The sequence below is a fragment of the Mycteria americana genome, chromosome 11 (assembly GCF_035582795.1).
Source record: "Mycteria americana isolate JAX WOST 10 ecotype Jacksonville Zoo and Gardens chromosome 11, USCA_MyAme_1.0, whole genome shotgun sequence".
Taxonomy (NCBI): domain Eukaryota; kingdom Metazoa; phylum Chordata; class Aves; order Ciconiiformes; family Ciconiidae; genus Mycteria; species Mycteria americana.
In genome coordinates, this window is record NC_134375.1 from 11917041 (window position 1) to 11943583 (window position 26543).

Below are 26543 nucleotides of genomic sequence, written 5' to 3' on the forward strand. Positions count from 1 at the left end.
TGTTTTGAGCAAAAAAGCTCCTTGCTGTGCCTTGCAGTCCCATGATGTACTCGGTTCTCTATCATATTTTCACTGTGGTTTAGTGCTCAATTTAATAGAGACTGGCAATTTTATTTGTACCATTACAGAAATTGGAGCAGCACTTTATCAAAGTCTTTTTCACCATTTAGGTTGTTTAGGTAAGAATAGAATCTCAAACCATACTTAACTGCTTCAACTTCATTCCTGCAGACGGGAAACTCCACAGTGACAGTTTAATTTTGCTTCAGTTTTTAACAGAAAAAAAGATCAGAGTTTAAGAGTAGAGAGACAACAAAAAAGCAAACATAAAGGACTGCTTAATGGCATAAGCTATTGCTATACATGTGAAGAATCATCCATAAATTAACAGGTATCGGTAACATTACATCAAGACTCGATCAACTGAGAATCCACAAGACTGGGATAAGTCAGTGTGTTTGAATCAAATGGAATTGGGTCCTTAATATTTGTAAATCAGAACAAGCAATCTAACTTTTTTTTCCAATGCACCCAAACCCTGACTCCCTAGATTTAAGTGAAAGGCCAGTGCTTAAATAATTTAGTAAACTAAACTTTACAACAAGATTAATTGGCCGAAAATTTCGCCCTATAGGCTTGATCCAATGTTTCTCCTAACATTTCTCTAATGATTTCCATGGCTTTTTGGATAACACCCACCCAGCATTCTGCATCTATTTTTACAGGTGCAGCTAACTTTTTAAAAACTGAAACCAAAACCCAATGTTTCCCATTCTTATTTCAATAAAAAAGGAAGGTTTCCTCCCTGAGGGCTGTGAGAAAGTTCGTAAGAATCCCATTAAAACAGCCAAAGCAAGGAGGAAGTGCTCTATTTAAAAGATCATCTAGTGAATAATCACTCTTCTGGGGCTGCAGGACGAAGCTCTGTCATTTGCAAAGCTTCTGACTTAGCAAATCTAAAAGGAGCTCTTTGCACACACCAGGGAATGCAAATACAACGGATTTTGGGTAGCAGAGCACAGGCACCTGGGATAAGTGCCATGCACCGAGCGGGCCGTCTCAGGGAAGTTCGTTCACTCCTCAGCTGAGCACCAAGTCAACAGCAGAGCGAAATCCTGCAGTTTCTCAACCACCAACACGGTTTGTAGCCCACGGGAAACTACAACAGCACTGGGGACCCATAGCCACGCCATCTCAAACATCAGGATCCTTGCCCTCGCATGCTTGCAGTGGGAGGCAGCTCAGGAATTGTGTTAGGTTTTGAGACGGTTCAGCACTGCTAATTTTATGCACTTGTAGTTACATTTTAGAGATTACACATTAAAAAAAATATCAGCATGGTACATTTAGCTACCACGTGATCTTGTTTTCCATTTAACCGCAACCTTTCATGTCCAGGAGCCTGCTATCTGCCAACAAATTGTCATTTGATGAACCGTTAGATTAAAGAAGAGAAATGCACTGTCTCAGAGAAAGTATTTTTCCTCCTAACGCTTATAACGCAGCAGATTTTTCTAGAGTTTGCAGTCTGAACAGGCAAGATGGAGGGTGTGGAAGAGGGGAAGGAGGAAGCAGCACAGCGCTATGACTTTCTCAAGGACACAGAGCGGGTCAGACTCGGAGCCCAGATTTGAACACAGGTCTCCTGAATCCCCATCCACCGGTCCACACCGCCCCTCTTCTCCCAGGAGGAAACTCAGCCTCATTGCACATCTAATCAAGCATACGTTTCCCCCTTTTCTTGAAGGAAGCCGGAAGAGGCATGTAAATTCATACAGCAAGATGATGGCCAAGTTAATTACATTCTATTCATACTATTTGCCACTCCACAGATAAATATAACTTTTTTTAGCATATCAATGACAAAGTTATTCAGAAGTTACTATTTCATAGGTGCAACAAAAGTCAGTTTAAGAAAAAGGGAAAAAGAGATAAAGTAACTCATTTTGTTAACTTAAACCTCAATAAATCCTCAATACAGAACAGCAAACATACACGACATCCTTTTCTCCTCAGAAAGAACGCCTGGTTTTTTTTTTTTTCATTTGCTCAGTGCAACCAGACAAGCTAGTTACAGAAAATTCAGGTTGAAAGTAACACACTCATAACAACCTGCTAGGCAGAAGTTACACTTTGACAGCGATATCTTATACAGCAGCCATCAGACTGATGTAAGAAACGTGACTGACGGATCCTACTGACAGGCATCTGCAGAAAGCTGAAAAAAGAAAATCTATTAGAGATACACTGTTGGGGAAAAAATCATTTTTTGTTTCAAACCAAGTATGACCTGACAGCATCTTTTTAATCTCATTAAAAGTAAGCAGCACTTACTGAAGTTGATACTTACTGAAGTTCATACTTACTGGCTCTAACCCTGATGGGAGAAGGCAGCTTAGACATCAGCCTCTGGACAAGGCCCCTATAATCACTGTGTTTTCCAGCATATTTCTATTAGAAGGAGAGAGTTGGAACATGCCAAAAGAACCAGGGCAACCAATGACCAATGTCATGGGGAAAGAGAGCAAGCTTGGTTTATAACACCAACTGGAGTTTGGCCAAGGAAGAAAAATGGCCAGGGAAGAAGACGGTACAGAACAGTCCCAATTTCATTTTGCACGGCCGTATATCTACTGAGGCTTCACCGCAGACGGGCTGTCTCCTACCACCCCGTTCCTCGCATCAAGCCTCCAAGCTTCCTTCCTCACAAGATACACACTCTTTAACAAACGCAATACTCCCTAAATTTACCAAAGTATTTTCCTTCTGTCTGTCCATCTCACTAGCCTTCATCCGCCTGCATCTGCTCATCTCCCTCTGACCCTACTTGCCCAACACTTTCACCCTTCCCATGTCCTACACCTCCCATTTCTCCCTTCGCCAATACTGCACCTTGGTGGGGGTTCTCTGGCCTCCATCGTGGCACTGGTGTCGTTTTCCACGACTGGGCTTTGCTGGATGTCTCCTGGTAGCCTTGGGTCCCCACCGGCAATAAAGTTAATGCTTTTCTTCCACTAGCAAGTCTCTCCTATTGAAGGCTTGTAAGTCTTCTCTTGTCTTCCAGATGAAGCAACCCTTACAAGGGTAAGCTCACTGCTCTTCCCTCCTAGACACCTCAGCAGGCATCCAGGTCTGCAGACTAAAACCTAAGTGCCTGTGACAAGCAGCCGAAGAGGAGGAGCCACTACCAGCACATGATTAGCATGTGTGGAAAACCACTGGTGGCCAGGGGACCTACTTTGAGACCTGATGATCTAAAAAAAACTGATGGGCTGGGCTCCTTTACAGATGAAGGCTCCAGTTCCCAGGCTGACTTGTACGTGTTGGCCCCCCAACAGTAATTTTCTAGAATGCAAGCACAAGTTATTCTTCTGAAGCAAAAGGTTCAAAATACTGTACCATCTTATCTCATAAAGAACATTAGCAACTGAATCTACTTAACCCTTACAGACGGAGGAGTGGCCAAGGACATTGCAGTTATTTTAATAATAAGTTTTCAATTAACCCTTTAGCTCAAGCATCAACCACCAACTCAGGTATGTATCCACCTTTGTGTCCATGCATCTCTTCTCGGAGTGGGATGCAGACAGGACATATCTGGACTGCAATCAAAACTTTTTTCTTCAGAACCTCTTGGCAGATTTCTGAATTTCTGAAGAAGTGGATAGGATGGGCCAAGGCACAAAAGAAATTTTTGTAAAAGCTTCATACTAAACTGCTTCTAAACAATTCCCATAAATTTAAAAAAAAAAAGCTACAGCCTTTTGGCAGTAGCCATTTTTTGGCCTACTGTGATCAGAAATTTCTTACATCTATATGCAGAGATTACTGTCTTCTGACTGCAGACATCATGCACATGGCAGGGATGAAGAGAGAATGAACTGTTTGTGTACATCATTACATTTGGATTCAGTATCCAAGCCTCTTTCCTTATAGCTTAGTATCAGATTACTCCAAAAGCAGAAACGTTATCTAACATCCTAACGCAGAAATTTGCTTCATCTGGCATTCAGTTTTCTCTGAGCTATTCACCATCCTTTGACAACCTGTTCAGTTGAACAATCAGTGAGATATGAACACTCAGCTTTCTGCAACACTCCTCACACTGGCATTCTGGCATACAAGGATGCAGTTACATTGCCACAAGCCATAAATCAGCAAAATAACGCATACTTCCATACACATTTTTCTCTCTAGAGGGTTAACTTGCTCAGATCTGAAGTGACATTTTATTCTCTATATAACACTGTTAGGAAGGAAAAATAAGTTCTGATCTAAGTTTTGATAGGCTTAACCAAAACCACAACTATGAAAATGAAACACTTCTGAGTTCAGGATCCACAGCTGAATTTTGCAGCTTTCCTCATGTGAATCACAGTTCCTGTAGTTTTCATTTTATCTTAATTTTTTCCCCAAAGGAATTTGGTCCCATAAAGCACAACTGTTCTGAAGACTTGGAAACTTATTTTCTCAACAGGTACAGAACAAGCAAGAATAGCACATGCTTCCTGCGGTTGCCTCTGCCAATCTCATGAGCAGCTGCAGCACCCTGGAAAAAAGGGTTCTGCCTCCATACCCAGCCACTGTCCATCGGTGCCAAGACAGAGAACCAGGCAACAATTGCTGTAGTGCTTTTGTAGTGTCCGGTGGGAACAGAAATCCAAAAAGAATATTGAGCCAGATCAAAGCTTGTGCTGCTTGGCATCCTGCCTCCCACAGCAGCCTCTGGGAGATGCACAGCGGAAGAGCACAGGAATAATTTTGAATAGCTATGGACACAGACAGGATCTGGCTTAGCAGCCCAGGGATACTGTCCACTAGCTTTTCAGGTCTTCTCCTTTACAGCACCCAGTAAAGCAGTACCTGTCTGTACCCAGCATAGGCCACTATATGAAACTGCTCAATGGCTTTTAACTCATCTTCTGTGCTATCACCAAAAAAAAAGCAGAAAAAAGGCTCCAGGCTACTGAAGCAACAGAAACCAGTGAAAGTGCTATCTCAGCAGCAGAGGAAACTAATTTGGAATGTACTGTAGGCAGATTTTTACCAAACCAGTACAATACAATACCAGTTGCATTGGATTTTTACAATACCAGTTGCATTGTGACAGAAACGTTACATTTACGTAACTTTCTAGCAGCACACCATTTTCTACCTCTAAACCCCTCTGGCCTCCATAAGCTGCTTTGGTGAAGCTGCCTTCCCTCACACTCACCCACGGGCGAGTGAGCAGCTCGTCTATCAGCTACTACAGAGCCACTACCCTCATCCCACCTCCCACGGGATCTTGATATTCCTCCCATCTTTAAGACATAATCCTACAACTATCTTATATTTATGGGGTAATAATGTCTCAAAGACTCCCAGTACGCTCTGCAACTTGACACATCAGATACTCCTAAGGAGTACGCTATGCACTGAAGAATTACCATGCACAGCATCACAGGGGAACAGCGCAGTCAACAAAACAACCAGAACAGGCTACACCTGCTCTTCTGACTGCTTTGTCGTAGGGCAGGTACAAGACAAAGGCTCCAGATACCTGGGTCCTGTTTTAAGACTGCTTTATAGCACTGAAAAAGACATTTCACCTCAATGCTGTCCATTTCAGCAATTTATCAGGATACACCAGCCCATCTTACAGGAAGCAGCTGAAAGGAGCTCCTGCTTCCAGAATGGGCTTCTGGACCACACCAGTAGGTATCTGATCAGCCGCCTTTCCCCTGGCGTACACACACACACAGAGTACTGGAGGAGCTGGAACCTTGCTTGCACATTTCATCCAAAATCTGCTGCCCTTGCAGGTGACTGGCCATCTCCTCACACTGCCACATTGTAATGCTCATTCAGCATTGCCTTTACAAGAAGAGTTACTATAAAATTAGACCAAGACCTCACACCATATAACAGCAGGACGTCCTGGTTTGCAAGTCTCACCCTGTGTTGCGATGGCACTTGTGAGCTGCCAGGACTTGATATTATTTCTTCACTTGAACTTGATTTTTCCACTTTCTAGTCTACCCCACGCCAACATGGATTTGTTGAGGTGATGCGAGAGGTCAATCCTCTCCACAGTGCCATGAGTAAGATCGCATTGCACTCCTCGTTTATAACCAGAGACCATAGCTGTCATTTACACCACCCTCCACCCTGTTTATCAGTCCCTGTACAACTCCTCCATCCAGCTGTTCTTACCCAGACCTGCGGCTCCAACGGTCACTGAAGAAACACACTGACCAAGTGCTCACCCCTTCAGTGTTCTTCACTAGGGCCTTTTCCACCCTCCAACGATGGTGTTCAGGACTAGTAAATCTTAGAAAAATATACTATTTCCCACAGTTAAGCTCCACCCCACAATTGCAAAGGCAAACCAAAGTTACTCTTGCTGCTTGTTTACTTCCTAATTTATGAACCCCTGTAAGAGGAAACCAGATCACTCCCTATTTCAAGGCTTAATCAACACTGCAAAACAAGCAGATGGGGAAAAAACTCATCTAAGCAAACACTTTAATCTCAGGGTGGAATAAGATATTTTAAGAAGAAAAAAATGTAATTGACAAACAAAAGATGGCTTAAAGAACACATTAAAAATAATTAGCTCAGCAAACAGCTTACTTGACAGCACTCCTCTAACAGCTTGTTTTGAAAAAACACTGGAATCGTGTTTTTCATTTCCACAATGACTCCTCTTTTGGTTTACACACACTGACCACTACACATTTGCACCATTTCAAGTTGCTGGTTTCCATAGCAATCAACTTTCACATTTGTTTCATTAAGTGTCCCGTTACGCCAGAATTTTTGGCCCGATAGATGCCACCAGTTTTCTCCACTCACTGAACAACCAGTGCTGGACAACCAACGCTTTGCTACAGTCACAATGCCACGCAACACTGTTATTGTTTCAGGCACTGACCTTACACCGGCAAAACCACTGAGCATTTAGAACCTGGAATATTTGCTGTGCAAGGAAATTGGCTTAAAGTAGAGGTTTAGAAAATAAACAAACAAAAAATTGAGTGCCTGGTAGCCTGTTAACTTAGCCACAGAGAAACCACCGAGGGAAAGAAATGGATACTGGCTTCATATTGTATCCCACACTCATGCGGCTGAACCCCGTGAAGAAAGCAATTCAGAGGTGGGCCTTTGGACCGGGCTCTGAGTCAGCGAGTCTTTTGGCTCAACAGGTTTGGAAGTCCTGGGATACCAGGCAAATTTCTGAGCACAGAAAAAGCAACTCAAAGGCAAATAACAAAGTGCATATTTAAGAAATAAAACACATGCACAGGTACTGGCCCTCATTAATAAATAAAACGAACAGCTACCACACACACACACTACTCCACGCATGACTTCGAGTCACTAAATCTTCATAAGGCAAGGATCTGGACTGTATTAGCCATGTCTTCCCTTCCAGATTTGCGAGTAGTAACACCACAGCCCAATCCATCTGCAGCTGCGCAGGCACATGTTGCACGGTGCGTAAGGCAATACATTGGATGCAGTAATTCAAACCTTTCACCTGTTGGAGTTTTTTATACAAACTACTGTGAGCCAGACTGATCCCACATGGAGCAAAGAGGTTTTATACTAGAGAGGGAAGCCTGACCGACCCCAAGCCTTCGCCGTTGCATCAAGCCCACTGCTGCATGCAGCTCTACAGCAAAGCCTCCCTACATGCAGGGTAACACAAGGGTCCGTGAAGCAACGGGCACACGTAGTCTCCCTGCACAGTCAGAGGAGCCAAAAGGCAGTCTTCAGCCCCAAAACAACCAGCTTAACCAGCAATAATTCAGCTTTTAGCATGAAGACGTAAACCCACTCAGAAGTACGGCACATCCCACGTACATGGGAAATGCACATGTGCCCCCTCCCCCCCCATGCTTAAGTCCAGTTATTGTAGTCCAGGAAACAGCTAAATATTTGGCATGTCAGACCAGTTACCAAGACCCTCGGAAATATACACCCACAGTTGCCCAGCTTTTGACCATTTAAGAATAAGATCGCCCATAGCCAAGTCCCCATCAGCGCTCGCAAGTGTTTACATAACGCGAAACATCCCTTGCAACTGTGCCTCAAGTACGAGAGGAAAAACACGGGGAAAGTTGGAGCGGACACGCTGCTCCGCCGCCGAGGCCTCGGTCGTCCCGCGGAGAGAGGCGGTGGCGAGCCCCGGACGGCGACCCCGGCCCGGCCCGGGGGCGGCAGCGCTCACCCCCACCCGGCACAGCTGGGCGCCCACAAGCGCTGCGGAACCAGGCTCCGCTCCCCGCCGAGCCGGGAGGGCGGAGAGGTCTCTGCCCCCTCCAGCGGGGGCTCCCGCGGCCGGGCATCCCCGCCGAGCACCGCTCCGCCGGCCCAGCCTCAGCACCGGCGCGGCGGCGGGCTGCCTGTCCCGGCCCCCCCGCCCCGCCCGGGCCGGCCCCGCGCCCGCAGCCCAACGGCGGCCGGGGAAGGGGGCTGCCCCGGCGGCCGGAGCGGGGCGGGCTCGCCGCCTCCCTCCCCAGCCGCTGCCGCAGCTCCTGCCTGCCCGCCCCCCGCCTCGACCCTACCTGGCTCCGGTGGCGGCGGGGTGGGCTAGCGGCGCCTCGGCAGCCCCATGCTGGCGGCGCGGCGCTGCCCGGTCCCGTTAGGATGGAGGCTGCGCCGAGCTCCCCCCGCCCGCCGCCGCCTCAGCTGCACATCCACATGGTTACTGCGCTCGGAGCTCGCTGCCGCGCTCTATATACCCCCGCGGGGCTCTCTGGGTAGCGGAGTCCCGGCGGCGCCGCGCTGCCGCCGGGGAGCGCCCCCGCGGGACTACAACTCCCGGCGTGCCCCGCGCCGCGCCCCGAGCCGGCGGGCGGGGCGGGGCGGGGCGGGCCGGGCCGGGCCGGGGCGACCCCCGGAGCGGTGCCGGCGCCGCGGGCTCCCCGGGCCGGGCACTGCCGCGGGGGTTCCGCCGGCTGTCAGCTCCTGCCGGTGGCCGAGACTCTCAGAGGCCTGTGTGTTCAAAACGTGCGGTCGTCCTAAGTGTAGGGGCTCGGAACTGTATTTCGTCGGGGGGGGGGGGAAGGGGGGATCGCAGAGAGCCCCGGCACCGGGCTGGCGGCGGGAGCAGACAGCGCTCCCGAAGCGCCCACCTGCCGCCGAGGGGTAGCGGGATGCACCGGCACTGTTTTACCGGCCACATAAACCGCAAGAAAACCAAGCCAGGAAAAATAAATACTTCGTAAATGCAGGTCTCAGCGCGGTTTGGGAAGTGCACAAGAGCGGAGAGATCACGCTGAAACCCTTGCGCTTACATACGAGGGATGGAGATTTCGCAAGGTTATTTACACACGCGGCTTTCACTTCTGGGGTAATTCAATTATTGGACGACAAGAGCCTTTCACTGAGAACGGTCAGCTGTACGGAAATGTGGTAATGTGGGGTAAACCAGCTATTTTTGCAGAAGAGTTTAAAACTTTGAAAGTAGTTGAGTTTTACTTGGTTTCCTCTTCGGTAAGACTATCTGGCATAGGGATGCTGCTAACGTTAAAGCCTGTCTACTGACAACGCAACTTAAGCCAGAATGACCAGCAGTGATAAAAAATAGGTAATACTTCCTTTTATCTATTACATTATGCAATTATTTGTCCTTAAAATATTAGTCAAGGTATATCATCCAAGATAATACTGTAATTTTTATGCCCTCTGTAGGGTCCAAGTTGCTGTGTTTGGCAGCACAAAGTGCCTCACTGAAGTGGCTGCAATGTTTGCGCTGCAGAACTGCTGTATCACTTTAATTGGCGTAAGGTGAAGAAAACACTTCCCTCCTCTCGCTTCCACCCGCACCTACCTGCTGCCTGAGACAGCAGATAGGAACTGGTGAGTAACTGCTGCTGCCATGCTCATGGCTTGTTTCTCTCTCTACAGCAGCAGACTGCTGCTGGAGAAAGGCAACAAGCCCAGATCAGCCAATGGTCCGATTCAACACAACCCAGCACTATATTGGTTCTTTACTAAAAAGGAACATCAGAGGAGTTGTAATTGTGGCTATCAAGCCAGAATATGCAGAAGCTGAAGTCCATGACTTAGGAACATAAGCAAAGGTCAGTGAATAGAGTTCTATGGTTTTCATAAATGGCTGCAATACTACAAGCCATTACTCATCAGAAATTTGGCAGAGTAATGGTGCCTAATATCATTAGGTAATCCTAATGAATTCTCATGTAATCAAATCTAATCTCTGGATGAGTTTAGTAGGCTGAGGACAGCGAATGGCTAGAACATCTATGCACTTAGGCAGTGACATAAGGACTGTCACTAGAGCCAGTGGCAAAGAGCTTTGCCCACTGAACACCTTTAGCGGTTACACTGGCACTATGCCTTGAAATATCTATGGAGTGCTAAATAAGAGCAGCAGCAGTATGTTAGAAATTGCATGTAATGTCAGCCAGAGTTTTGGGGGATTTCCCACAGACAGAGGATGAACGGGTCCCCCAGCCACACCCAACCTGACAGTATGAAGTTCTGTGAATATGGGATGCGTAGGAGACAGCAGAGGAGGCATTCTGCTCTATCCCAGCCTGCAAATCCTCAGTTCGTTATCCGAAGAGTTGCATACATCTCTCCACGCTTCTCCTCCAGCAGTCATGTCATTTGCCTCCTGCTCCTTCTGCAGCCTACCAGTCCTCTGGTATTGCAGCCTCTCCGGAAGGCAGAATATCAAAGGCTACGTTTTCTCTCATGGACTACATTTGCTTCTGGGTCTTGGTCAGTTCTTCAAAGGCTGTGGAGTTTGTGCTACTGAAGGCCCTTCAGCCAAAAATACTGATCAAGTACTGCAAAGAACTTGCTAGATTTGAAGGAGTACTGACAAAGACAAGATAATCATGAAAATTTCCAACAGTGGAAAATGTTTCCATTTCTCTCTAGGAACTTGCTTTGGGATGCTGCTGCAGGCATGGTGAGTTCATAAGGTTCCTATAATCTTATAGCTTTAAGAAGAGGTGAAAAAGTAGGGCAGTCTGGGAATGAAAAATTTCACACTCAGAAGTAGCATAGAGTTATTCTCTTAAAGCAACTGTTTCATTGATAATGTGAACTACAGCAAGTAGCCCCTGAGATGGGGAATAGAGTCCTATTCGCTCAGTAGCAAACAAGGGGTTGGGCTTACATCACACGCACATACACAATGAGGGTCTAAGGAATTAGAACTGTTCAAGAATTCAGAGAGGAAATAGTGAAAAAAATACTACTTGGTAGACATCACTTCAGTCTTTAGAGTGCTGTAATATAGATGTTTAGCCCAATCACATATGTGATTTCAGTCACAGGAAAACACCTTGCAAGAGATTTTTTTTTTTTTGCTGTTGGAGAACTCTGTTCTTTTTCTCCTTTTTGAACCTTACTCTGGTCCATTGCTACCTTATTTGTAGCAATTATGTGGATTCAACATTGATGAAAGATGTTAAGACAAAGTTTGAAGTCTTTTATTTGTCAAGAAGAAGAACAGTATTATCTTGTTTTATGCTGCCCAATTTGCAATTAACTGTTGACTTATTTGGACTATTTTGCACGGAAAACACTCCAGCCTGCTGGGTAGGTTTGCACATTTTTTTGTCTCTGCTGTTGGTTCAGCTGCACAAGCAGCAGCCCTGGAAGAAAAATTAGAACAGGAATATTCTAGGTAGCCACCAGGACTCTCAGGATCAAACTGTCTAATCTTGCTTGTGGCTGGTCTTCATGATGAGGTAGATGATCGCAAAAGCTTCCTGTCATCAGAGGTGTCCATGCCAGCACTGCAGCACTAGGAGATGAAAAGCACTACTAACAATAGGGACAAATGCTAGGCAACATCTCAGCTTTTTAGCTAAGTGCTGAAAAATCTCTCATTTCTATAATATTTTAATAGCGGTGAAATCAGTGTCTTATTCCTGATGTATGGTGCACTCAGTGCGAGGAAAGAGAATAATTAAACCCTGTGTGGAAGAGATTAGCTGCCTGTGAACAAATAACTTAGGAGAAGAAACATGATCAATAAATGACACCAGGAAAAGTTCTCAGAAGTCCTCAGGATTACAAACTGGAAGTTGGATGTTGCTCAGAAGCAAACTGTAATTGTAATTATTTCTTCTAGTCTCCTAAGAGAATAAGGAACATAAACCTTCCTGATGGAAGTACACAAATGATGCAGAAAAGAATTCTAGGAAAATGAGCAAGCAATGAGAACAAGTGGGCAAGATACACTAGAGAACTGTCCCAGCTCATTGGAAATTAGCTGATTTTCCTGAATTCCATCATGACACAGCCAGAATCCCGTGGCTTTAATAAGGGGAAGTTATCCTGGCAGACTGTTTTCAGTTCTAGAAGACTGCAGAATTTGGATACCTAGATTTTGCTGTCATTTCAGTGAATTGCATTGGAAATTTGGAAGGAGAAAATAAGTTATATTTACTTTGCATTTTCATAGAGATTCATTAATGCACAGGGCTATGATCACTGTTTCAACATAAAAGGAATGTTTACATTTTCTGACCCCGAAGCAGCAAGGGTTGATTTTATAATTAAATTTGTATTCATTTGTTTTCCTGCACTCTGTTGCTTTTCTAAGTACGTCACAGGGCAAAAGGGACTAATGATGGATAATTGAAATGCATGCTTGTGAAGAATGCCAGCACTGTCATTTTACACACAGTAAAATTTCATACAGCAAATACAGTTGAGTACTGTTCCTTTCCAGTACTAATACAAAACAACAAAAAAACCTACCCCTCGTTCATTATGGCCACGCTTCTTTTTGCTGCACAGTCCTAATCTGCATAGGGAAAAATTATATTAGAACTTTTTAATTAATACCCCACAGAATGAGTAAAGGTTTCTTTCAGCATAGTGGAGGATCCAGAAGAAGATCCATTCTGCTGACAGTCCTGAACAGAAGCTCCCACACAAAGTAAAGATTTACATGACTGTTGTGGTTTAATCCTTCAGGTGGCTAAACACCACACAGCCGTGCGCTCACTCCCCCCCGTGGGACAGGGGAGAGAATCGGAAAAAAGGTAAAACTCATGGGTTGAGATAAAGACAATTTAATAGGACAGAAAAGGAAGGGAAAATAATAATGAGAAAAGAATGTACAAAACAACTGATGCACAATGCAATTGCTCACCACCCACTGACCAATGCCCAGCCAGTTACTGAGCAGCGGCCGTGCCCTCCCTGGCCAACTCCCCCCAGTTTTTTGTTCAGCATGATGTCATATGGTATGGAGTATCCCTGTGGTCAGTTGGGGTCAGCTGTCCTGGCTGTGTCCCCTCCCAGCTTCTTGTGCACCCCCAGCCTCCTTGCTGGCAGGGCAGTATGAGAAGCTGAAAAGTCCTTGACTTAGTGTAAGCCCTGCTCAGCAACAACTAAAACATCAGCGTGTTATCAACATTATTCTCATACTAAATCCAAAACACAGCACTATACCACTTACTAGGAATAAAATGAACTCTATCCCAGCCAAAACCAGGACAATGATAGAGCACCAAAATCTTCAACAACTGCAGTGAACCACAGGAAAAATGGAGGACAACAAGGGCATTACCAGTTCCCTGATGTAGAAGGTACTGACAGTTCTGGATTTCGACAGCTGATCACCATCTGCCTTAGGCTATGTACCTTGGCTGTGCAACAGGTACACGGGAATACAAAAGCAGTGCACCCTTTCTGCCTGTGAATGAGACAGCAGGACTTTGGATTTATGTCACACAAGAAAGCAGGCACCTGCACCTGCTACTCCCTCAGCTCCTTAGCAGGGGGACAGTGAGTGGGAAGAGCCTTTGGTCTGATCACAAAGTCCCAGCCAGCCAAGCTGGCACAGAGTGGGGTAGTAATTTGCTTCTTGCTACTAACAGCAAATTGCTAGCTCTCCCAAGAGCAAAGCAGGAGACCATTGTGCCTCTGTAAAGTACGTTTCCATTCCTGACCTGCTTGGCTTGTACACTAGTATGTTGCCATTCACCTGGCTTGTGACAAACTGCTTCTCAGTCACCTGAACTGAAAACTCTGGTAAAAAAACCCCTAAACTGCAGTTACAGGATTTGATGTTCACTTGGAAAGAAAAGCAGGTTTCTCCTTTTCCCCTTCGAGTGATGTTTTCCCCCCTCCATGGTGATGTTTTTGCCATAAAGGCAGTTGTGTCATACTTGGTAAAATCCATTTTTAAGTGTGAAAAATTGAAATCCCAGGATAGATACACAAACAGAAGGGCCCAAGGAATTTACCATTTCTTTATTTTTTCCTAAGTCCTTATTCTGAAATGATGCTGAGTTGCATCATCCCCCATTAATAGAGAAGATGAGGGTTCTCTTAGGAGGAAGGCATGCACGCATTACGTTACATACTGCTATTGAACACAAAGGTGTAAGCACTTACTTTTTGGGCCTTAGACCTGCACCTTGTACGAGTCTCTGACATTAATGTTATCTACATGCTGTTGGCTGTCCTTCAGCTGCAGTTTCATTGCAGCAATTTGCTGCAAAAGAGAAAGAAAGAGTGAGCTTAAAACACACATGAATACTAATGGCCTCAGCCGGAGACCAAGGCCTCAAGAACGCTATCCTTGGTGCAAGTTACTAGCAATGATTTCCAAGAGAGTTTACAGAAGGGCCAGTCCTCACTTCTGCTGAGCGATACTGACACAATGTGAACTTCCCCTTACTATGAATATTGCTAAGTAACATAAGTCGGTCAACTACAATGACACCTAGTTGCAGTTTTTGACATGTCAAAGTGGGAATATTTAAAGGCAGTGTCTGTATTTCGCTATATTTTCCCATGGAGGTGAAATGAGCCATAAACTAAGCTGTGTTGTGCCAAGGGATTATATTGATGGATAGTTAAGAAATTACCTTTGGGAACACAGACCTATCTGCATTCATTTCATGTACATATTTTTCTCAAGAATGTTAATTGTAACATACATCTTGAATAAACCTGAATACCATATACATTAAATACTATCCGTTAGGTACCAGAGCACTGGATCCAGTGTGTCTGCAAAAGCACAGGTCTGTGTGCTTTATTTAGGCCATGTTTGCTTCAGCACCTCGTCATTTTTAGACAATGGAAAGGCAAACTTCAAATCCAACTCAGGAATGACTACAAGAAGAGGCTCTGGGCAGCATGGTCACCCTCCCAGGGTGCGCCTGACGGGGATATGCCTCCCTCGCTCCTGTGAGCGATGGTCCCCCCGCTCCCTCACTCTTCTCACAAAGCCTCACATACCTGTCGGAGACAAAACACAAACTAGACAAGTATCTGTGCGCTTCGCGTGGTGTGAGGCCGGCCCGGCCCGGCCCGGCGGGCGCTCGGGCAGAGCCACACGCTGCTCTTCGCGGGACCCCCGAGGCGCCCGCCGGCGGGGTCCCCGCGGGGGCCGAGCCGGGCGGCAGCGCCCCAGCTCCCTCTGAGGTGCGCGAACAGCCTCTCCGGGGGGCGGGAACGGCGGTGAGGGGCCAGGCCGGGCACAGAGGTCCCGCCCCCGCCAGCCGCCCCCTCCGGGCCGCGGCAGTGCCCCTTTGAGGCGCGGTTCGTCACCTGACCGCGGGCGGCACGTGGTGCCTCCGCCAACATGGCTGCGCCCGCAGCAGCCCGCACCTGGGTGCCGCGCTGCCTTTTCCTGCTGCTGGGGCTGGCGGCGGCTGCCGGAGCAGCTGAGGGGGCAGCACCCGGTGGGGACTGCGGGTGCAGCGCTAGCCGGGGCGGTGGCGGAGACGGGCGGGAGGTAGCAGCGCGGCGGTACTCGGCGGCGGCGAGCGGCAGCCGGAGCACTGGGCACAGGCCGGTGAGCGGCGGGGCGAGGCGAGGCGCGCGTGGGGCGGGGGGAGTCGCGCGCGCTGCCCCGCCCCGCGAGGCGGTTGTCGCCGCGCCCCGAGGCGGGAGGCCGAGCGCGCTGAGGGGGCGGGTGGGTGCGGCGGCCCCCGCGGGTCGGGTCGGGTCGGGTCGGGTCGGGCCGGGCCGTGGGGCGTCCCCGGCGGTGCTGGGCGAAGCGGGGCCTCCTGCGGTGCTCGGGGGATTAACGGAGAACCGCGAGCGAGCGGGCTTCTGTGCAGAAACTCAAATTAAAGCTGCTTCAGAGCCCTCTTGGGCCTGATTGGTGAGAGCCTCTGCTTGGGCAAGGGTGCTTCGGCCGGTCCCGTCTCACTTTTCCTGCTCAGAGAGCCCGAGCGCCTCCCGGGCCGTTTGGGTGCTCCTGAAGATGGAGAGAGGCCTCGGCAGCGGTGCCCGTGTCGTGGTGGCCTTCCCTGCGTCCCCACCCGTGTCCGCCCCGATCGCTCCTCCCTGTGCAAAGCTGAGACATGACAAACCAATTCGAGGTGTTTTTCTTGGCTGTTTGTTTTGGCAGGCCTGCCTACACCTTTAACTGGCTAACACTGGGCGTGCCTGTGCCCGAGTGCTCACTTAAGTGGCGTTGTCTGTTGCCATACGGCCCAGAGAGGTGGCAGCTCTGTTAGAGTAGTCCCTTACTTGGTGAACATCAGCACTACTGTGGCTCTGGTTTCCCCACACCCATCTCTTTTAGATCTGTGTCAGTATCAATGGAATTGAAACACTGACAAGTGATGCGTCAGGTCTCTTGTGTGTATTACAGCAAAGCCATCGTTTATGTATCTGTATCTATATATCCTTTCAGGTTCTCTTCAAATGAAAGTCTCTTTAATTGCTTATTCCTTTCTATTGCTGCTGCTGTTGCTGCTCTTCTGAAAGACACTGTCCAGAGCTGAATGTGCCTTCTTGATGAAGGCAGTGTTTGAAGTGGGTTGATGTGCTATGACGGTGCTTACTGCGAAGGGATACTGAGACTTTTTGTATCATTGGAGACCAAATGCCTCGCTGGATTAAATCTTCAGTTATTAGAAATGGGGTTGCCCTTTCATTTCATGAAAGGTGCTAGTAAACTTTGGCAGACAAAATTATATCACAGCAGACTCAGATCTTGTTCTTGTGCGAGATGGCCTGCAAATAGCAAAAATGTGAGGGGCTGCCTCTCTAATTGCCTCTTGGTGTTGTAACACCGGGAAGCTGTGTCAGCTTGGAAAAAGGCTGTGTCTCACAGGCAGTGTGGAAACTTACCAAGTAAAGGGAAAGATGCACAGTGGTAATTATGAGTTTACTATTGTAGGCTGCACTTAAGATATTTGAGAATATTTAAAGAGTATGAATTAAATAATCCATATTGCACTGGGGCTCTCTGTCACTAATATACGTTTCATGTAACAAATGTCAGCATTTCACTGTGGGTCTCACTGTAGGGTGAAAAAATCATTTGACTCTTACTTTATGCAAGGAAGCTGGCAACTTCAACAGCAGATAATGAAAACTAATTGCTGCTGGATTTTCAGCTATGTTCACAACATAACTAGATTATGCTTAGCTAGAAAACATTTTTACCAGAAGGGAAGTAAGGGAAAAATTGGCTTCTACCTCAGCCACAACTGAGATGAATTATTTCCACTACATCCTTAGAAACAGGGAGCTAGTACTGTAGTAGGTCTGCTCTACATTACCATAATACTTTCAACATAAGTATACTCATAGGCAAATTCGGTCCCTGTTGTTGAAGTTGAGCTTTGAGGACAATGAACTGCATGTGCTAGTTAAGTAATATTGTGAGGATACAGGCAGTTACTGTTGCACACTCTACTTAATACGGTAAATGATTATCTGTTAGCCTCTGCTGTTGGATTTCTGCCTCCATAGTTCAACTTTGATATTTATTGGAGATTAGTTCCTCAGTGTTAGCTACTGGTATTTTAAAACTGGATGTTAAAGCTGCTTAATTAACTATGCAAATGTGGTTTCTGGATGTGTTGTCTATGCAGAAAATCTGTTCTTTACGTAATGTTGTATTCCACTGTTCTCAGCTGAAGAGTGCTGTCAGACATCTGAGCCTTGCAGCCTGTGATGTGGTGTTATCATAAAGCTGGCTGTCAAAGGAAGGTCTTATTTCCAAACAGGAGGTGGAGCTGTGAAATGAGCCTTGGTGGGGGAGAATAATCCTGTGGAATCAATATTTGGTATCAGGGTTGGACACAGCATTGGTGGATGTGCCAGAAGTCTCAGTTGTAACTGTGTGAGGGGCTGCAAAAGCAGCAGGGTCATAAGGCCTTTGGACATTCCTAGGTGAACTTATACTGGCAATCTATCGATTTTTCAGGTTTTGGAAATGAATGCTAGGCTGTAAAGGAAGAGTTAATTTTTCACATGCTTTTAGACAGCAGCTCACTAGTGGGCTCTGAATCTTGCTTTGAAGACTGCTTCAAGGACTTGTTTTAGCTACAGTGGGTTGGAAAGAGATTGGAAGGAAGGAAGCGGTGCAACTTTGTACCATGTTGTCATTCCCTAAGTCCTAAAAAATGTAAGCAAATTTATCCAGAAGCCCTTTTGTGGATTCAGTTAAAGGCAATCAGTAAGTGCTCACATTCTTTTTAGTGGAGAAAAAGTTATGAGGATGCAGCTAGCTTCAAATGTGGTTAGTTCAAAGGAAAAAGTATTTGTAGCACAGCTCTTACAGCTCTTTTGCAAGTTGTGTGAATTTTAAGTGTCACTGGGAGAGACCCAAGCAAAAGGAGAGATCTATAGTGGTGAAGAAACAATTAAATTGAATATGTAAGGTTATGTCAAATACTCCAAATTCTCTTTAGAATAGGGAGAGGTGCTAGATAGCTGATGTGAACATAAATAACAGTAAAATCCAGAAGCTGGAAGGTAACTAGTGATTCTTTTTGTCTGCCTGGTTTGTGAGGCAGTGTGGGCATCCAGATAAACTGTTTTGGTGAAAGCATCCAACTTTATGAAGAGAATCTTGTAAAGTAAGAAAAAACCCCAAAAATTCCAACGATAGAAGAATCAAGGTCCTATAATCTAGGCTGTGCTGCAAAATGGCTATTTGTACGAAGTTCAAAGTTCATGTTTGGTTCTGTGAACCCACCTCTTCATCTAAATAATGTTATATCAGTTCACATTTTTTACAACCCTATCTCTGCAGTTTGGCTACTTTTAATATACGTTACATACTGTGTTATTCCACTATATGTATATGGAATTTTGTTTGAACTCTTGTACATCTAAAACCCAGGCTTCTTTTTCTGTCAGAACTTAAACTACACTTCTGGAGTAGTGTTAGAAGTGTACTACTCTGGAAACTTCTCTCTCAGTGAATATTTCTGTTATTAGACTTGAATTTCCTGCATCCTTTTGCATGAGGATCTTGCAAAAAAAAAAAAGCTGCTATCTTTTAGAACTGACTTTGCTAATTTTCGGTTCTGTCACTGGACTGCCTGCTTGAATTCCTTGTAAAAGTAGCATGTCATCACAGATCACTGCCAGGGTATGCCCAGGTGCAATATGATATGCCAGATTATTTTCCACAGTGGATGCCTGTCAGTGCTGGCTGGCTTTTTTGGGGTGTATTCACTCACAACGTCTGACCATTGCCAGAGGAGGAATGAGGTGGCTGAATTCAATGTGAGTTAGGGGGTGTAGGTAGCTCAGGAATGCTGAAAAGAAAGGAGAGAGGGAGTCTTCTTCCCCCGTTCTTTCATCTGTTGATGTTGAGTTGGGTAACTTCTTGGCAAGCTAGCTCTTGGGCAGTGTCAGCCCTTGAAACATCACCTGACCATTGGGAAGATTTTACACAGCCTGAGCTGTCATTCTTCATTCCAGCACAGGCTTCTGAGCAGGGATCATGGGTGCTCTTGTTGTTTTGGGTGAGGAGCGTGTTGCTCAGTCTGTGGTCTTTAGAGGGCTCCCAGGAAACATCTGATGAGGGATGACAAGGCCTCTGGGGCCTTTGTCTTCCTGGAAAGAGCCCACTAAAGCTGAGGGAAAATGTGTTTTGTTTGAAAGAGTTAAAATGTTACTCTGTCACTCATTCTTTACTTCTGAAGCTTGAGGCTCTTGCCCAAGGCCAGTCTTCTAGAGGGGTGGAATATAACTGACTTGAAGGTTTGTCTCATCTCTGGCACACAGAGCTGCAGGTGCTGTGTCTACCTGCCAGTTAGCAGCATGGTTGGTAATAAAATGCTGCATGTGCCTGTTATTAAATGAAAAACCATGTGTAGTTAGTATGCAAACGAGCATAGGCTTGTCCACAAAAGAGCACTTTACAGTTTCATAATCTCCAGATTCTTCATTGATGCATCAGGCCTTCCTAGGAATAGAGTGAAATGCCAAAATTCCTCATCTGAAAATGAATAGAAAGGACTCTGGATTGTTTCTTGGCTCTTAGGTACAGTAAGGGAACATGTTTCTCCTCATTAGAGCACAAGCATTACCCTCAGTAAAAGTTCTGAATTACCCAGACTTCATGTAGAAAGAGCTACAAATGGGGCTTTTGTTCTCCATTTAAGTTCTGCTTGCTATTTCTTCCAAACAGGTGGTGATCAAGATGCCGCTGTTGCCATTTTGTTGTGCTGTTTTTGTCAGTGAAATGCTGCTCAAAGCAAAAGCACCTCCAAAGATAAAGTGGAGGAGGAGTAAGACCGATAAGAGAATTTTCAGTCTTTCATTTTCATAATCTTTTGGGTGGTGTTTTCTCTGCAGATGGTCGCTATTCCAGGAGGAGTGTTCACAATGGGCACTGATGAGCCTGAAATACAGCAAGATGGAGAATGGCCTGCTAGAAGAGTCCATGTTAACAGTTTCTTCATGGATCAGTACGAGGTCAGCAATGAGGATTTTGAGAGATTTGTGAATTCTACTGGGTACATCACTGAGGTAAGGCGGAAACATATACAGTCTCCTGTCATCTTTCTTTGTGTCGGCAAAATCCCTGTTAAAAACTTAGGGGCTTTTTTTTTTTTTTTTTTTTTAAGGGACTTGCATGCTAGAATATTTCTGATGTAAGTAGTGGAGGGATGAAGTTGTCTTGCCTTGCTGCCCAGGGGTCTGAAAGGGCATTTAAATGTATACTGTTACATTTGGTAAGTGTCTTAATATCTGAACTAGTATCTTCCCTGTAGTATGACTGAGGCAACCTGGGTGAAGCTGACAGATGGCTGAAGATGTCTATGCAGGGTTTTTTGGTTTTTGTTTGTTTGTTTGGGGTTTTTTTGACCTTTGGGTCCTAGGACATCTTTGCACCAGTACAACTATGTTGTTAGATTTTCCTTATTTTAGAGGAATAGGGGAGAAGTGATTTAAAAAACTGTGATAGCTGAGGACTCTGCAGGCTAGTTCAGCACAGCTACTTGCTAATGAGCTAAGCAATAGAAAGCCCTGCTGTCTAAAGAAGATATAATAGCAAGTATAATAATAGTTTTGTGCATGTTACTGGGAACAACAGACTAAGAAAGAATATGTGAAGGTTCTTCCAAGAAAGAAGCTACCTATGCCTGAGGCTCTGATCTCTCCTGACAGTTGACTGTTCCTACGCAACTTTTATAAAACCCTGACAGGCCTTTTAGGCAAATAAAAGCCTCGGTAATGATCATGTCTCAAAGGAGGCACTTTGCTAAATTCATTTGATAAACTGGTTCTCATTTGGAAGACAAGATCCTTCTGGGTGGATGAAGGGCTTCTTTTATCTATGGCACTATTTCTGTTTTTAAGTTCGTAGCTCAATCATTATGAAAAAAAGCTTGCTTAAAAATTTTGAGTTTGAACAGGGCTTACTTGTTGCAAACAGCTTCTGGAATGAGCACATGTGCAGTGGTACTTGAATGTACCATCAGATGGTACTGCATCAGATGGAGTCTGTTTCAGACAGCGCTTCATGGCCCAGCTGGTGTAGTTGGGTGCTCCACTTACACTTTCTCCCTTCCCCTCTCACAGGGGGCCCCCTTTTACCCTGGATTTGGAAAAATGAACTCAGAGTTAGAGTTCATTTGATTCTGCGGGGGGCTTTTTGGGATGCAGCTGAGCAGGTTTTTGCGTATTTAAATAATGTCCACATTACTTACTGTGGGTAAACAGAGCCAACCTACTTCTTGGTTTTTGTTTGTTACAGACTAGACTGAAGTCCAGTGGCAAACAGAAAGCTGAAGAAAAAAATTGCCAGATGTACAGCTATCTTGTTGAACCAAAAGTATTTTCTTTTTTAACGAACTCCAATTAAAAAAAAAAAGCCCTTGTTGGAGGCTATCAGACTAAAATCTGGGGTCCTTTAGGTGATAAACCTGTTTGCCTCTGTCTGGGTCTTTCAGATTGAGCAGGAGAGAAAAATAAGTATGTTTTTTTTTTCTTCTCTTTCCTTTCCGAAACTGACCGTATAAAGATTACGGTCATATGCTAAAACTTGTTGCAATTTGCTTGGTGAACAGGAGCCTTCTTTCAAACTGTGCTTCTTGAAGAGTTCTGAGCATGCAGAAGCAGCTCATGGTGATCATGCTCAGTCTTTGAATGCCTATAATAAAATGAAGAAATTGAGAAGGGCAAATGTATTGAATTCTGATAACATGTTTTGACTTCCCTAGTATCAATTCACTTAGTTTACCATGGGAAAAACCCCTATGTTGGTATTGTGTACTGTGATTCATTGAAATGATTTGTATTTTTTGTTTCTTTTGGCTTTATATAGTGCTAGATATAATGATTGGGTTACTTTTAACTCTTCTATTGTTGTTGTAACAGCACTTTAAAACATGGTGCTAGTGATGGTGAAGGAGCAGTAAGTGACAAGGCATAAGTCTTTAGGGTGATTCCCAAAGGAAAAATAAGAGAAATTAAATATGCCCTTGAATGTTAGATTATTGACTGTAGCATTTTAAAGCAGTTGGGACAATTGGAACTGCATTTTTAATTAACAGAAGTAAAAACATTTGCAGAAGCTCTGTGAGCTGCCATCTGTCCAGTGGTTGTTGAAGAACAACGACACCCAGAGATAAAATGCCTTCTCTTCTGTTCCAAAAGAGCTTCCTTGAAAGAGAACTCAAAATTACTACTAGGATTTCCTTATCCTTGATAAGATAAAGCTTTAAATGTGAGTGGCATTTTAAGAATAACATTCCTTTGATAACATGGTTGAATCTTTTGTTCTTTCTATAGGCAGAGAAATTTGGCGATTCCTTTGTGTTTGAGGGAATGCTGAGTGAAGAAGTGAAGGCTGACATCCACCAGGCAGTGAGTAACACAGGGTAAAACTTACTTAGCAATCACTGGGGTAGATGTGTTAGCAATTATGGCAGTAATATCTAAGTTGTGTGATGTTCCTAAAGCCAGGTACAAAAATGGGGTTTATGGAGGAGCGTTTGGTTTAGAATAATAGACTCCCTCAAGTGTGGAGGATTTACAGTCTGTTCTCTGGTCTCTTTTTTTTTAAACAAACAAACAAACAGTTAAAAAAATCTGCTTCTGATTAGCAAAAGTTAGTATCAACCCCTTTTTGTCTTTTTTTTGCTTCCTAAATGAGCGATATTTAGGACTGCAGTAAGTGGTGCAGATATAAGGCTGTTTATTTGCATTACGTGTAACACAGTGATGTTTTGGAAATTCACATATCAGTAGTGGCTCTACTGAGTGATGTGCTGTGTAGGCAAAGAACAGGAGCGCTTCTGGCTCCAAGAGCATATGTACATGTGACTGGCACACTCTGCCAGTGCAGTCTTATGTCCAAAATAAAGTGGGTAAATCCCGGATCCTACCGGTTTAAGAAAATGAGGATAATCTATGTATCTGATATGACAGCGATGCTTGCATGAGTGCTTTTTCCAGGTTAACTAGAAGCAAATATTCCAAAGAAGTGCCATTTCTACGGCAGACCTGACTCTATAAGCCATTCTCAACAGAATAAGGAGTCTTAAGTTTACTGTGCTTTCTGCATCTCTGTAGAAGATCCTGTATGCCTTGCTGTTTTTTCAGTTCCCTTCATCTTGCTAGGGCAATATAGTGATCCTGCTGGGTGCAGTGCTGATTAAACTGGAGCTGATCCAGTTTTCCTGTTGAGTGGAACTGAATATTGGTTTAAAAAGAAAAAAAAGTTGGGTAGCCAAGCTTCCCTGCCCCACCTTTCCCTTTTTCTGTTGTGAATGTGTTGCTGAGCCTTTCTAAGGCTTCATTTACCTCTTCCTTAACCTTAACAGGTCACTTAACCTTTACAGCTCCTGATAGTAAGTGGATTATGTCTTGTCATCTCCTGGATGAATTGATCTGCTTTGAGCAGAAGTTTGGACAAGATGACCTCCTGAGGTGCCTTCCCATCAGAATTATCCTCAGGTCTGATGAACACACTGCATTTCTAGATCTCTTGTCCCGTGCCTTTAAAAAAGCCTTAGAAATGAAGCATTCTGATGTGTGTAGTGTGGCAATTTTGGGGGCTATGTGGCTTCAAGTTGCATTTACTCTGGATGGGAATGTCAGCTTTTTTGGGTTACTTTTCTTTTGGATCAGCAAAGCTAACTTGGCTTATTCTGCAATTCCTTGAATCAACACAGGAAAGCAGGATGTACACAAGGAATGAGGTAGTAACAGGACTGAAACTGCATCTTTTGGCAATAGTTCAGTTAGACATAAATAAGTGTTAAGTGAAACTGCACCTATAGAGGAGCACAACTTTTTCTTTGAAGGTAGACTAAATGCAGATAGGCTCATCCCATCTTTACAACAGAAAATTCAGCTGTCAGTATTAGAGAAATTCTTTTTCCTGCCCTAGTTCTGTGATGCAGCAATCCCTAAATCAGGCTCTCTGTTTTAAAACAAACAAACCCTAAGAATTCTGGTGTAAGTTCAGTCTTGGCTATTTGTATTAACACATACAGCGTGTTGGGAGCCACTTTCCTGGGTGTGTCAGCCAAATTTTAAAGTGTTGGCTGTAATGCTAACAGAACAAATATTATGCCAGAGAGCTGGAATGGAGCCCAAACTGGTCTTTTTGGCTGCTTCTTTATGAAGGTTTTCTGTATTTGTTAAAAGTAAACTCTAGGAGACACTCCTTTTGCCATGTTTTCAGTATTTATTATTAGGTCATTTTGCGAGTTGCTAGCATGCTGGCATTATCGGAATAGACACAGAGAAAGATTGTACTAATTATTTTGGTAAAGTGATCTGGAGAATATGGCTGTCTGCCTTGTAGTTTGGCACTTTATGCTGGTGCTGTGGACAAACTTATGTTCTAAAACATTGTAATATTGTGAGGAGGTGAAAAAGAAACTAGAAGCTGCTTTTCTTCCTCTTGTCTGCCTGCCCCCTCACCAGCTACATACCATGAATCTGACTTTTAGCAAGGAGCTTCTGTCTGCAAGGAGAAGGTGTCAGAAGGCAGCTCAGTGGTAGAGCTAGAAAGAGAACTCTAATCTCTGAAGATACAGCTTAGAATTTTATGTGTATGCTTCTGCCTCTCAAAACTGTGTCTTTTTGTTGTTCTAGTATGCATTTTCTATGAGAGGTTATAAATGTTGAGAGTACTGTGCAGGCCTTAGTTGTTTTGAGGGGTTTGGGGTTTTGTGACAGTGCAATTTGTAGACTAGAACAAGCAAGCATCTTTCAGTTGCAGGGAAGGGAAGCCATGGGGATGTGGTGTTAGAATATAATGTAGTCAGACTGCTTCTCAGACAACCAAATTCTGTGTAAGCCATGCTTATCCCGGCTAATTGAAACTAATAAAATGCATTAGCAGTTTTCTATAGATGGTGCTTTCAAGAAACAAGTTTCTATAGACAACTTGCAAGAAACTTCTTATGGCTAAAATACAGAAGCATCCCAACTACGGGGCAGGGACTTTAAGGGTTCTGCAAAAGCAAATTCTTCCTAGGGATCTGGAAGCTTAAATTAAACAATAGAAAATAAAAGCTAGCTTCTTGTTATGTTGCCCAAAATGTTTAAATTCTACTAGTGTCTGCTGGGGAAAAAATGGTGAAAGGAATCTAATACTACTCAACTACTTTAAAAAAAAAAAAAAAAAAAGTGAGCACATTTTAAAACTTGGCTACTGCAGTGTAACCATTCAAACGTAATCCAAAAAAGTGTAAATTGCATGAAGCTTGTTTGCATCAGCAGATTGTCATGATCAGCAATAGAGAAGATTAAGTCTTTTTTCTCAGTGCATACCTTAGTCAACTAATATTTTAGCTTGTGGTATGTACCTTCTGGAATCATAACCATCACCATGAAAAGCAGAAATAAGATACAAACACTGGTATGTTACTGGTACTGAAAATTCCTCCATCAAATTGATGGGAGATAGGACTGTATTATTACATTGCCTTAGTGGCTCAGACGTGTTTTGATTAGGCTTTTCTCCAGTTGAAGCATAGGGATGCTAAATGCAGATGTGAATATAGGGGAAGAGCAACAGGAATGTGTATTTTGGAAGTAGCATTTCATATGCAGTGAAAGAATTGGGGAAAGGTGGAAGTGAAGATATTGAACCAAATTGTATATAACAGCTTGTATAAATAATGAGGTGCATGTGTGTGTTGGGGAGTATCTGGGGTTTGCTCTATTTGGCCACTTTGGCTTCTCCAGTTCTTAAACTGGACAAATTTATCATAGGCTGTGAAAGGAAGCAGACAGCTAAATTAGAACAGAGGTGGGGCTGGTGAAAGCTAATGCAGGAGCAAACCAGCTTAGTATGTAGAATAATTGTTGGAGCTTTGGGT

At 44.6% G+C, this 26543-nt stretch overlaps 2 protein-coding genes and 1 long non-coding RNA gene across 4 annotated transcripts in view; 1 reads left to right on the top strand and 2 right to left on the bottom strand.

Annotated features, from left to right (window-relative positions):
* Nucleotides 1-8696, bottom strand: part of ITPR1 (inositol 1,4,5-trisphosphate receptor type 1) — a 180303-nt gene extending 171607 nt beyond the window's left edge. The window contains exon 1 of the mRNA XM_075513607.1: nucleotides 8553-8696. The gene's annotated coding sequence lies outside the window, so the exon portion shown is untranslated. The remainder of the gene's footprint in view (nucleotides 1-8552) is intronic.
* A 2763-nt stretch (nucleotides 8697-11459) lies between these two features.
* Nucleotides 11460-15524, bottom strand: LOC142415549 (uncharacterized). Its single transcript, XR_012777447.1, has 3 exons — nucleotides 15235-15524; nucleotides 14383-14482; nucleotides 11460-11773 (listed from the first exon to the last, which is right to left on the bottom strand). It is a non-coding gene; the product is annotated as an uncharacterized LOC142415549 (long non-coding RNA).
* Nucleotides 15525-15526: 2 nt separating this feature from the next.
* Nucleotides 15527-26543, top strand: part of SUMF1 (sulfatase modifying factor 1) — a 38620-nt gene continuing 27603 nt past the window's right edge. The window contains exons 1-3 of one of the 2 annotated variants that reach the window (XM_075513997.1): nucleotides 15527-15793; nucleotides 20554-20727; nucleotides 22996-23070. In XM_075513997.1, the coding sequence (XP_075370112.1) occupies nucleotides 15581-15793; nucleotides 20554-20727; nucleotides 22996-23070 (462 nt within the window). In that variant the 5' untranslated portion in view covers nucleotides 15527-15580. The remainder of the gene's footprint in view (nucleotides 15794-20553; nucleotides 20728-22995; nucleotides 23071-26543) is intronic. The other variant, XM_075513996.1, reaches the window with a different exon arrangement.